Below are 10,782 nucleotides of genomic sequence, written 5' to 3'. Positions count from 1 at the left end.
CGTAAAACTTTTAGGGATGCGTTGAATAAATTGTATACCATAGCCGAATATTCTCTTAGAATTCCGTGAGCGTGTATTAATTCAATCAGTTTATAAGGTAGTTGGTAAAGTTACCACCTATCGTGAAGAATGTAAACTATACCGAGCTAACCGGCAGATGACGTGGATGTTGACTAGTTTAGCGACGTGGCCTACTGTCATTTCTATTTCTGAAATCGTATACTGAAATTGTCGGTGGTCCCACCGGTTAATGTCCCGAAAAAATGCTTACTAAATTTGAAACAAAGTCGGCCAGAGTTAAAGGTCTTTCATTCCATCCTAAACGACCATGGATTCTCACGAGGTTTGGTTTCTAATGTTTACATCCTATTGTTCTCGTGAAGATCGAATATGCTGATTTGAATTATCAAATTTTTCGTGATCTAGTTTGCATAGCGGAGTTATTCAGCTATGGGATTATCGCATGTGTGCTCTACTGGATAAATTCGACGAGCACGATGGGCCTGTACGTGGAATCTGTTTCCATAGTCAGCAGCCCCTTTTTGTCTCTGGTGGTGATGATTACAAAATCAAGGTACCTTTGTTTGACAGTCACATTCCTGACAATACTGATAAACAAACTTGTTTTTCTTATAGGTCTGGAACTACAAGTTAAGGCGCTGTCAGTTCACGCTGTCTGGCCACATGGACTATATTCGCACCACAGTCTTCCATCATGAATATCCCTGGATTTTGAGTGCCTCTGATGATCAAACTATAAGAATCTGGAACTGGCAGAGCAGAGCATGTGTTTCTGTTCTAACTGGCCATAACCACTATGTTATGTGTGCCCAGTTTCATCCTAGTGAAGACCTGATTGTTTCTGCATCTTTGGATCAGACTGTCAGAGTTTGGGATATTTCTGGTATTTAAATTATTATTATTATTATCAATATTAGTCCTCAATGAAAATGTATTCACATAATGACATTGCTAGGTCTAAGAAAAAAGAATGTCGCACCGGGTCCTGGAGGACTTGATGACCACCTACGTAATCCTGGGGCTACCGACTTATTCGGTCAAGCCGACGCAGTAGTTCGCCATGTTTTGGAGGGTCATGATCGAGGGGTTAATTGGGCAGCATTCCACCCGACACTTCCGTTGGTCATATCCGGTGCAGACGATCGTCAAATCAAACTATGGCGAATGAGCGAATCTAAGGTGACGAAAGCTTATTTCAAAATCTGTTAAATTCTCCCAAACAGTAAATAATGGGTACCTCGTATTATTGGCAGGCATGGGAAGTCGATACCTGCCGAGGTCACTACAACAACGTATCTTGCGTCTTATTCCACCCTAAACAAGAGTTGATCCTTTCGAATTCGGAAGACAAGAGTATTCGCGTGTGGGATCTGACGAAGCGAACGTGTCTGAATACCTTCCGCCGCGAACATGACCGTTTCTGGGTGATGGCCGCCCATCCGACCTTGGGTCTTTTCGCAGCCGGTATGCCCCATCTTCATTTGTTTTGTACGAGAATCCCAGTCATAACTTGCCTGTTATTGACCAGGACATGATTCCGGAATGGTGATCTTCAAACTAGAGCGAGAAAGACCTGCTTACAGTTTGCATGGCAACCTGCTATTTTACGTCAAGGAACGTACTCTCCGACGACTCGATCTTACTACATCGAAGGATACTGGTTTGCTGCAACTGAGAGGCAATGCTCGTACGCCAATCCATAGTATCTCTTACAATCCGGCCGAGCAAGCCGTTCTCGTGGTCACTCGAGCAGCAAACCTGGAAAATTCCATTTACGAGCTATACTCGGTGCCAGTAGATGCCGATTGCCCTCAAGATGGTGGCGATGGAAAACGCTCGACGGGTGTAACGGCCATTTGGGTTGCTCGTAACCGCTTCGCCGTCTTGGACCGCAATCATACGGTAATGTCGACCGCGAAAGGATTAAGACTCATTTTCTAACATTAGGTATCGTTGCTGTAGATTGTCATAAAAAATGAAAAGAATGAAGTGAGCAAGAAAATCCAAACACCCCCGTGTGATGAAATCTTCTACGCTGGAACTGGGTGCGTTTTACTTCGTGATACCGAAGGTCTTACCCTCTTTGATATCCAGCAGAAACGAAGTGCCGGACAGGTAAGAACTTAAAAGAAAGAATCTAAAATGAAGCTGCGCTTTACGGAAAATTCTGAAATTTTACAGGTTAAAATGACGAAATGTCGCCATGTCGTTTGGTCGGCGGACATGAGTCATGTGGCGCTCTTGGGAAAGCACGTTTTGACTATCGCCAATCGTCGTCTAGAAGTGCTGTGCACCATCCAGGAAAATGCAAGACTTAAATCGGCCACCTGGGAAGATTCTGGCGTTCTGATCTACACCACTAGCCATCATATCAAATATTCTTTGATCAACGGCGATCATGGCATCATCCGCACCCTAGATCTACCCGTTTATCTTACACGCGTTAAGGGCAAGGCTATATATTGCCTTGATCGTGATGCTCGCCCACGCATGTTCCAGGTGGACCCCACCGAGTATTGCTTCAAACTGGCTTTGGTGAACCGAAAATACGATGAAGTCTTGCACATGGTTCGACATGCCAAACTTGTCGGGCAATCCATTATCGCCTATTTACAGCAAAAAGGTTATCCGGAAGTTGCGCTTCATTTCGTCAAAGATGAAAAAACTCGTCTGGCTTTGGCTCTTCAGTGTGGCAACATTGAAGCAGCTCTTGAGGCTGCCAAAGCGCTTGACGACAAATATTGTTGGGAGAAACTTGGCGAAGCTGCCCTTTTACAAGGTAAGACTTTGTAAAATATCTGTGAAGTTTTATATAATCGGTAACATTTGATTTTGTTATTTCGCAGGCAACCACCAAGTCGTGGAGATGTGCTATCAACGTACCAAAAACTTTAATAAGCTAGCCTTCTTGTATTTGATCACCGGCAACCTCGATAAACTGAAGAAAATGATGAAGATTGCCGAAATCCGCAAGGACACTTCGGGTCAATATCAGTCGGCTCTTTTGCTCGGTGATATGCAAGAACGAGTTAAGGTCCTTCGTAATTGCGGACAGGTAACATCGGACATGTGTATCCTCCCCAAGGATACGCAAAGAATTCGTGTAATGACCCCGTCAAATTTCTTATAGACTAGCTTGGCTTTCCTGACCGCGGCCACCCACGGCCTTAATGAGGAAGCCGAGCAGCTACAGCAACAACTTGAAGCAGCCGGGCAACCAGTACCAAAAACAAATCCATCTGCTGTTTTCTTGCAACCTCCTCCTCCAATTGCCCAGGCGGAATCCAACTGGCCCTTGCTGACCGTCTCTAAGGTTTGCCTCAGTCTCACTCAGTTTTGTTAGGAAAAAAAACCCTTCACATTTGGACTTTTTCATAGGGATTTTTCGATGGAGCCATGGCTGCCCGTACGATTGCCTCAGGATCCGCCATTGTAGCAGAAGAAGACACTGGTGAGCCTGACGGCTGGGGTGATGACGCTGATCTTGGTTTGGACGATGAGGATAAACCAGCAGGATCTGCTGGCGACGTCGGGAGCGGAGATGAAGAAGGCGGCTGGGAAGTGGGCGACGAAGATTTGGAGCTTCCGTCTGATTTGAGTGTTGCTGCTCATGGCGGGGAAGATGAAGACCGTGGATACTATGTGCCACCTACCCGGGGTCAACCGCCTATGCAGGGATGGGCAACTCACTCGCAGTTGGTTGTTGATCACGCTTCGGCTGGCTCCTACGAATCTGCTTTCCGTCTCCTCAACGACCAGATTGGTGTGGTCAATTTTGCGCCATTTAAGTACGTAGAAACTTCTTAGAACCATCGTCATTTGTTATGTAAATATTTTCTATTTTCTTTACTCACTTAGGCCTCTATTTACCGCAGCCTTCGCCAAATCACGAACTATGTTTGCTGGATTACCCAATCTACCTTCCTTGTCGGCATACCCACAGCGTAACTGGAGGGAAGTTGCTGCTTCATCGAAAGTTCACGGATTACCTGCCCTAGGTGTTCGCCTGGCTGATCTAGCTCAAAGGCTTCAGGTATGCCACCCGTTGTTAACTCATCATTGTCTAGTAGACAATGAAATATGAAAATGGCAATTGCATTTATCGGAATTGATAGATCTGCTACCAACTGACTACTGCGGGTAAATTCAACGAGGCCGTTGACCGATTCCGTCTCCTTTTGTTGAACGTCCCGCTGTTGGTGGTCGACAACAAAGAAGAAGTTCGCAAAGCCCAGGAATTAATATCCATCTGCCGGGAGTACATTGTCGGCCTCAGCATGGAAGCCGCTCGGAAAGATTTGCCCAAGGAGAGTTTAGAGGATCAAAAGCGTAGCTGTGAAATGGCGGCTTATTTCACCCACTCGGAACTGCAGCCTATCCATCAGATTCTTACTCTGAGAACGGCGCTTAATCTTAGTTTCAAACTCAAGAACTTTCGCACAGCGGCTTCCTTTGCCCGTCGCCTGCTGGAACTTGGACCTAAGCCCGAAGTAGCCCAACAGACACGCAAAATACTACAGGTTCGTCACATGAAAGTGTATTTCCTTAACTCGTGCTTATGGTGTTTCATGTCGTATTTGCAGGCTTGCGACAAAGGTGCAAACGACGAAGTTCAACTTCATTACGATGAGCACAACCCATTCAATTTGTGTGCCAAAACTTACACACCAATCTACCGCGGCAAGCCGGAAGAAAAGTGCCCGCTTTGCAGTTCAGTCTACCAGCCTTCATTAAAGGGAACTCTTTGTCAAGTTTGCACTGTTGCTGAAATTGGAAAGGATTGCATCGGCTTGCGAATAAGCACCTCCCAATTCCGATAGGCGACCATCCCGTTAATTCCAAAAAAATTTCTGCTGGCCCAGCCCCAGTATTTTGATTAACAATTTGTTATTTTCAGTTTGATTTTCGCGATGTTGGTTTGTTAACTTTTGGGGAACTAGAATCAAATACCAGAAATGCCTGGAGATTCAGTATAATTTAAGTATAAACCATAAAAATAACTTCTAAATGTAAGTGTATGCTTGATTTATTTTCTAGATATAACTGATCACAGAATAATACCATTTAGTTGAGATATTACATTTTGGAAATCAACGTCATCAGGGTTTACATTAGTAAACAAATCGTATGTTGAACTTATCACCTTTGGGTCCAAAATTTGGTCCTCTAGTGTCCTAGACCATATTTTATAAACAAACAATAATCCTGATATCACAATTGAAACCCCTACAGGACAAAGCATATGCCATGGTTTTAATTTTTTCTCTTGATCCCAAATCTCAGCTGCTGGCTGAATAAGGTCTTTCCATTTATCAAGCAAATTTGCCACACTTTGATTCTCCTATTGAAGATAAATGAAATATTACACTTAGGAGATCAGATAGCAATAGGGAACTCAACCTGCACTCCAATATCTTGTCCTAAACTTCTCATCCAATTTACATTAGCATTCTTGAATATTTGGGCAGACATATTAAGACTATTGAGGATTTCACTCTTCAGACGATAAAGCTTGGTTTGATTTTGGGTGATATAGGCTATGCAAGATGGGCGGACACCACCTCTTGCTTGAGGATCCTTTAAGGGTGAAATAGTGCAGGATGGCGTGGAAATTCTGAATGATGTTGGTCCGAATACAAGGCACATCAGACACCTCCTCCCATTTTTCTCTAAAATAAAAATTAGTGTAGAGATAATACCAAAAAATGTCCAGTAATGCAAGACAAACCCTGGAAAATTCTGGTAATCTGTGGTCATTATATAAAGTAAAAATTCATCCAGATTGAAATGTTCGTTATTATTCAAATGAGGTAGAGTTGTAGGAATAGTCATAACACATCGAGGCCCTTCGACTTCGCAGAATTCACTTAATTAGAATGAAGTCCTTGATTGTCTGATGACCAGCCATATTATGAAATATCACAATAAATTTTTAATTAGCAGCGAAAGTAACTGAACTTGAAGCTGCTATACCCCCACAAAACGCAGGAGTGATAATAACATTAAACTCTTAACATGTTGGTTTGAAAAAGTCGAATGTTGTATTTTTTTCCCCCATGTTTTTCTCAGAGGGTTTCCTAATTAAGACGTCTGCTCCTTACTGTTGCATGGTTAAAATTGTCCCCGATAGATGACCTCAAGTAGAATTGAAATTCCAAACCAGACGAAAGTTCATACGAAAATCTTGTTTAGCAACTTTGTGTAAATATAATTTATAATTATGGCTTCACCAGAAACTTTTCCAGATGACTTAAAAACAATTCCAGAGCATATGGAAATTGATATAAGTGAAGTTGAGGAATTACGGGTTTGTTATTATATACCAATTTATTACAGATTTCGATTAAATTCCAATTGATTGCGTATCGTGCAGGAAATCGGACGGGGCACATTTGGTGTTGTTTGTCGAGGTATTTGGCGATCTAAAGTCGTGGCAGTCAAAAAAATTAATACATCAGCAGAACAGAAAACCTTTATGATTGAGATTAGGCAGTTGTCAAGAGTATCACACCCCAACATCGTAAAGCTATATGGAGCTTCAACAAAGAAACCAATTTGTCTTCTTATGGAATTGGCTGAAGCTTCTTTATTTGATGGTAATACCACTTTGGTCACACAAAAAAAGATGGATATAATTGTTCTTTTGAAATTTAGTTCTACACTGTCGCTCAAAAATATTTTATACTTTCCATCATGCCATGAACTGGGCTTTGCAGTGTGCAAGAGGTGTTGCTTACCTACATGGCATGAAACCTTCTCCCATCATCCACAGGTTTCTTTTCTTGATTGAGAACCAAGCTAAACCTAATTAAATGTTCTGTTATGATGCTTGTAGAGATCTTAAGCCACCCAACCTCCTCTTAATGATGGAGGGCAGAGTTTTGAAAATTTGTGATTTTGGCACTGCATGTGACATGAGAACTCAGATGACTAATGGACAAGGCAGTGCCGCATGGATGGCACCGGAAGTTTTCGAAGGTAATATCTTAACACGTGTTTAAAATTTTATATCATTTTGATTTCAGTCTTGTTATTTTTTAGGCAGACATTACACTGAAAAATGTGATGTCTTCAGTTGGAGCATCATTTTGTGGGAATTATTAGCTCGCCAAAAACCTTTTTGTCACATTTCTGACACTGCATTTACCATAATGTGGGCCATACATACAGGGAAACGTCCTCCTCTTATAAGAGGCTGTCCCATTCCGCTAGAAAAACTTATGACAAGGTAAAAATCTTAAATAATTGAACTTTCTATGTGTTTGCAAGAGTTCAAAATCCTCTTGTATACAAAAGTTGCTGGAATAAAGACCCCCACAACAGGCCATCGATGGAACAAGTTGTCAAAGAAATATCGCACTTGTTTCAATTTTTCCCCAATGAAGTAGAGCCCCTGGAATACCCTAATCAGTCAGATTTGGTTGACGCTGGAGGTAATGCGACATTGAATTAAAATTTTTACGCCTTGAATGACAGTAATATGTGTACTAGGTGCTAGCTCGGACATTTATAGCAGTGAGAAGAGTTTGAGCAACTCTTCTTGCTCCAGCGCGATTTTGACATCACTGCCTGTACCTAGAACAGACCATTACCATTCATCCGGTCATCCGGTGGCACACACCATTCAAGAAGCTGCGGAAAACTTACTGCCGTCTTTTAAAAATCTGCTCAGCGAAGAGGAAAACATGCTACAGCCCGGTCGGTCGTTTGTCACGCCCAGCAGCCTTAAACTACTTTCACCTAGAATAATAGGAGGCACCAGCGCTGTTAGCGAGCCTCTACACTTAATCATTGGCGCAGAAAGTGACGAATCAGCCGAAGGCTATGCCATACCGCCACTAGGAGAGGATTTCTTACTGGGTGGTCAAGGGAGAGCACAGCCGCCTTATGAGGCACGCATGGTGAATGAAAACCTAGGCAGACCAGGGCCACTTGAAACTCACCGACCGCAGCAGTTTCAATATCCGTTAAAGAGAAGATCAGCTGACTTTCCTCATGTGGAAATGTGTGTCCCTACTTCTCCGGTTCCATCGTTTCCAGTTCTTCAACCTTATTCATCTGGCTGGAGCGGAGCAGAAGCACGACGAGCTGAAGAATCCGGAAACGTTAGCAGCATTGGTCATCGCAGATCCTCTTCACATGGAAACCCTTCCCAGGTATGGACAGGTGTCACTCAGCAGCAATCGATGCCGTGCATTTCCAACATGCCCGGTCAAGAACGCAATCCTCGTCATGTTGGTGAGTGATTTTTTATGACCTTTAAATGTATTTAACAAACCAAGAAAGGTATACAGATGTATTTGTGCTACGTCAGTATGTCTGCAAACGTGACTCAGTTCTTAGTACGCAGTCGTTTGCATACTTAATACATGCGTCAGCAAGGGTATGCATCACCCGACCGACTCTTGGACCGTACCGAACCGTTGACACATTAACCCAGCAAAGAAGAAAACAAAGAAAATGGAAGAAATGGAATGACTACAGTAAAGAAATAGAAAAGACTTGGGGTATAGAGGAGGTGAGGTGGAATGCGAAACACGTCAACCCGACCCTGTTGCGTAACTCACAAGAATTTTGCTCTTTTGTAAAAAAAAAATTAACCGTTGATTTTGAAGTGAATTTTAGTCAGAAGGAACCGAGGTTTTTTATGTTTTGAAATGTTGGTCAGTATTCGATTGATTTTTTAAAGAAAAATTCACTAATGCTAGCTTGATCAAGCATTTGTTTAGAACTAGTGAAGGCTCGCTGTGGTGATTCACATGTACACGGACAGGATGCGCACGCGGGATATTTTTAACGCACACATTTGCTATTAGCTATCGGGCCCCTCCTTTCTAGCCTTTTCTACAGTCCTAAGCTTTTCCTTTCCCCTCTCGTTCTTTGTCTCTGTTTTACACTTCGTGTGTGGCGGAGAAAGAGAAGAAATCCAAAGTCTAGTTATAAAAATCTAACAGTCAACACGCCGATTTCACCACGACCGAGTCGAATCTACACGAATTCGTGCAATAAAAACGACATGCAAATGGATTTAAGTGATCGAATGACGGAATTCCTTATGTCGGCGATGGAGTCGGTAGCGTCGCAATTCGGCGACGATGCCGAAGTAACGGAGATTAGCATTTTGTGCTGGCATTATTGGTGGTTCCTCTACTGTACGTGAACTATTCCTTAAGCCCACAAGTTTTAATCATCGAGAAGAATGCATACTGGATATTTTTGCAAATCTCAAAATAATCGGTTCATCGGGTCGTGTCTTTCTTTTGATTGCAGGTGAAAGCAATTCCGTGACAGGAGAGCAGCCGATCGACGATATCTTTTTCATGTTGCATCCGTCGTTGAGACCTATTCCACCATGTCCTACTAGTCAAGTGTCAATGAGGGTCTACGAAGAACACCGAAAGGTAACGTTAATATGGAAATCCTTTTGACATGGATTAAATTCGTGTGTGTTGTAAAAAGATGGCGAAAGAATATCTGGAAGTCCAGAAGGAGCTGCAGTGGATGACCAAGTATTGCAACGACCTGGTTGAGCATTTAGAAGAGACCAAAAAACGACAACAAACCGAACAGCGACGATCTAGTCAACAGCCGCTGGAACAATCGGAGTTACAGAGATCGGTAGAAGAGTTTGTTCGGCTCGAAAATGAAAAAAAAAGTCTTCTCGAGTTCCATCGAAATCTTAAAGAGCAGCTCAGCAAAGTTCATCGAGAACAGTTACAGATGCAGCAGCAGCAGCAACAACAACAAGTTCCACAGCCTGCTGATAAGTCGAGATCGTCGCCTTTACCTGATGATGGTTGGGTTGTGCTTTCGCGTATGTTTTTTTTTTTCTATTTAGATCTTGTCCTTCTGATAATTGATTTCCCTCTCTCTGAATTTAGGTATCTAAAACTTTGGAGTCCAGCTGTTCCTGAACAATCAGCTATTTTGTCTTTCATCATATTTTATGTTTATCATCATGCAAACCCTTTCACATTCATCTAGAAATGTTAAATGTTAAATACTGCGTCAAGTTCCTTACCCAAGTTGGTATGGAGTATCAACCGGGTTTTAAGTTTTCTTTTTTGCAGCTGCCGCCAAAATGTTTCTTATGGCCTTAGAATTTTGGCTTGAACATCGGCCACACGCTGGCTAGATTTAGCTTACAAAAAGGTGCTGTGTGAAGTGTGCGACGCGCGATACACCTCTAGCTTATCGTTCGCATGCAGACTCGAATTAATATATATATATTTTTTTTCAGTCTTAGTTTTTAAATAACTTTCTTTCATTCTAACTTTTCGCCACCGAGACAGTTGACTATAAACAAAATCCATCCAAGATAGGGGCCGTTCAGGAAGAAATGGGAGTGAACATAAATAAACATGTTCGTTTTTATCTTTCGAGAAAACGAACTCAATGTCCAAAAGTTGTCATGAATGTCCTCCTGAAATAGAATGGAATTTTTGGATGCTTGAATCGTCACACACGAATTTAAGAGTAAATCCTTTGCTAAATGACAACATTTGAAAGAAAGCCAAAATATTTTTTGGTTGGACAAGTTAAAGGTATCGCTTTTGTTGGCGTCCCACTTTGGCAGAGCAAGTAGTTTTAAATTGACGATTTGAAAATTTATTTTAGTCAAAAAGGTTCTAGACAAAAGTGGTGCATGTACATAGATCGATATTTGTCCATTTAAATGTTTGTTGTATAGACGAAGCGACAAAAGGTAATGAAGGCAAAAAAATAAAGTTATCTTGTAGCCATTTTTGTCACATTTATTCG

The 10,782-nt window shown here is 42.2% G+C and overlaps 3 protein-coding genes across 3 annotated transcripts; 2 read left to right on the top strand and 1 right to left on the bottom strand.

The window, feature by feature from the left end:
- The first annotated feature begins 169 nt into the window (after positions 1 to 169).
- On the top strand, positions 170 to 5,034 carry LOC116931560 (coatomer subunit alpha). Its single transcript, XM_032939156.2, has 14 exons — positions 170 to 343; positions 427 to 574; positions 637 to 904; positions 977 to 1,200; positions 1,275 to 1,485; positions 1,550 to 1,923; positions 1,984 to 2,136; positions 2,203 to 2,800; positions 2,868 to 3,076; positions 3,152 to 3,334; positions 3,400 to 3,809; positions 3,880 to 4,054; positions 4,137 to 4,541; positions 4,605 to 5,034. The coding sequence occupies exons 1-14, from the start codon at positions 264 to 266 to the stop codon at positions 4,839 to 4,841; spliced, it is 3,675 nt and encodes a 1,224-aa protein (XP_032795047.2). The 5' UTR covers positions 170 to 263; the 3' UTR covers positions 4,842 to 5,034.
- LOC116931568 (guanine nucleotide exchange protein smcr8a) lies at positions 5,032 to 6,098 on the bottom strand. Its single transcript, XM_032939164.2, is given in 5 exon segments — positions 5,032 to 5,362; positions 5,422 to 5,604; positions 5,606 to 5,690; positions 5,750 to 5,889; positions 5,891 to 6,098. Coding segments are annotated over 5 exon segments (741 nt in total). The 5' UTR covers positions 5,930 to 6,098; the 3' UTR covers positions 5,032 to 5,068.
- Positions 6,099 to 6,166: 68 nt separating this feature from the next.
- Positions 6,167 to 10,763, top strand: LOC116931562 (mitogen-activated protein kinase kinase kinase 7). Its single transcript, XM_032939158.2, has 10 exons — positions 6,167 to 6,328; positions 6,395 to 6,617; positions 6,676 to 6,793; positions 6,857 to 6,999; positions 7,063 to 7,249; positions 7,318 to 7,454; positions 7,513 to 8,259; positions 9,292 to 9,422; positions 9,481 to 9,835; positions 9,903 to 10,763. The coding sequence occupies exons 1-10, from the start codon at positions 6,242 to 6,244 to the stop codon at positions 9,908 to 9,910; spliced, it is 2,136 nt and encodes a 711-aa protein (XP_032795049.2). The 5' UTR covers positions 6,167 to 6,241; the 3' UTR covers positions 9,911 to 10,763.
- Positions 10,764 to 10,782: the final 19 nt, after the last annotated feature.

This window comes from Daphnia magna, linkage group LG10, assembly GCF_020631705.1.
Source record: "Daphnia magna isolate NIES linkage group LG10, ASM2063170v1.1, whole genome shotgun sequence".
Lineage (NCBI taxonomy): Eukaryota > Metazoa > Arthropoda > Branchiopoda > Diplostraca > Daphniidae > Daphnia > Daphnia magna.
The sequence above is the reverse complement of the archived record's forward strand: the minus strand, read 5'-3'. Positions and strand labels throughout refer to the sequence as shown.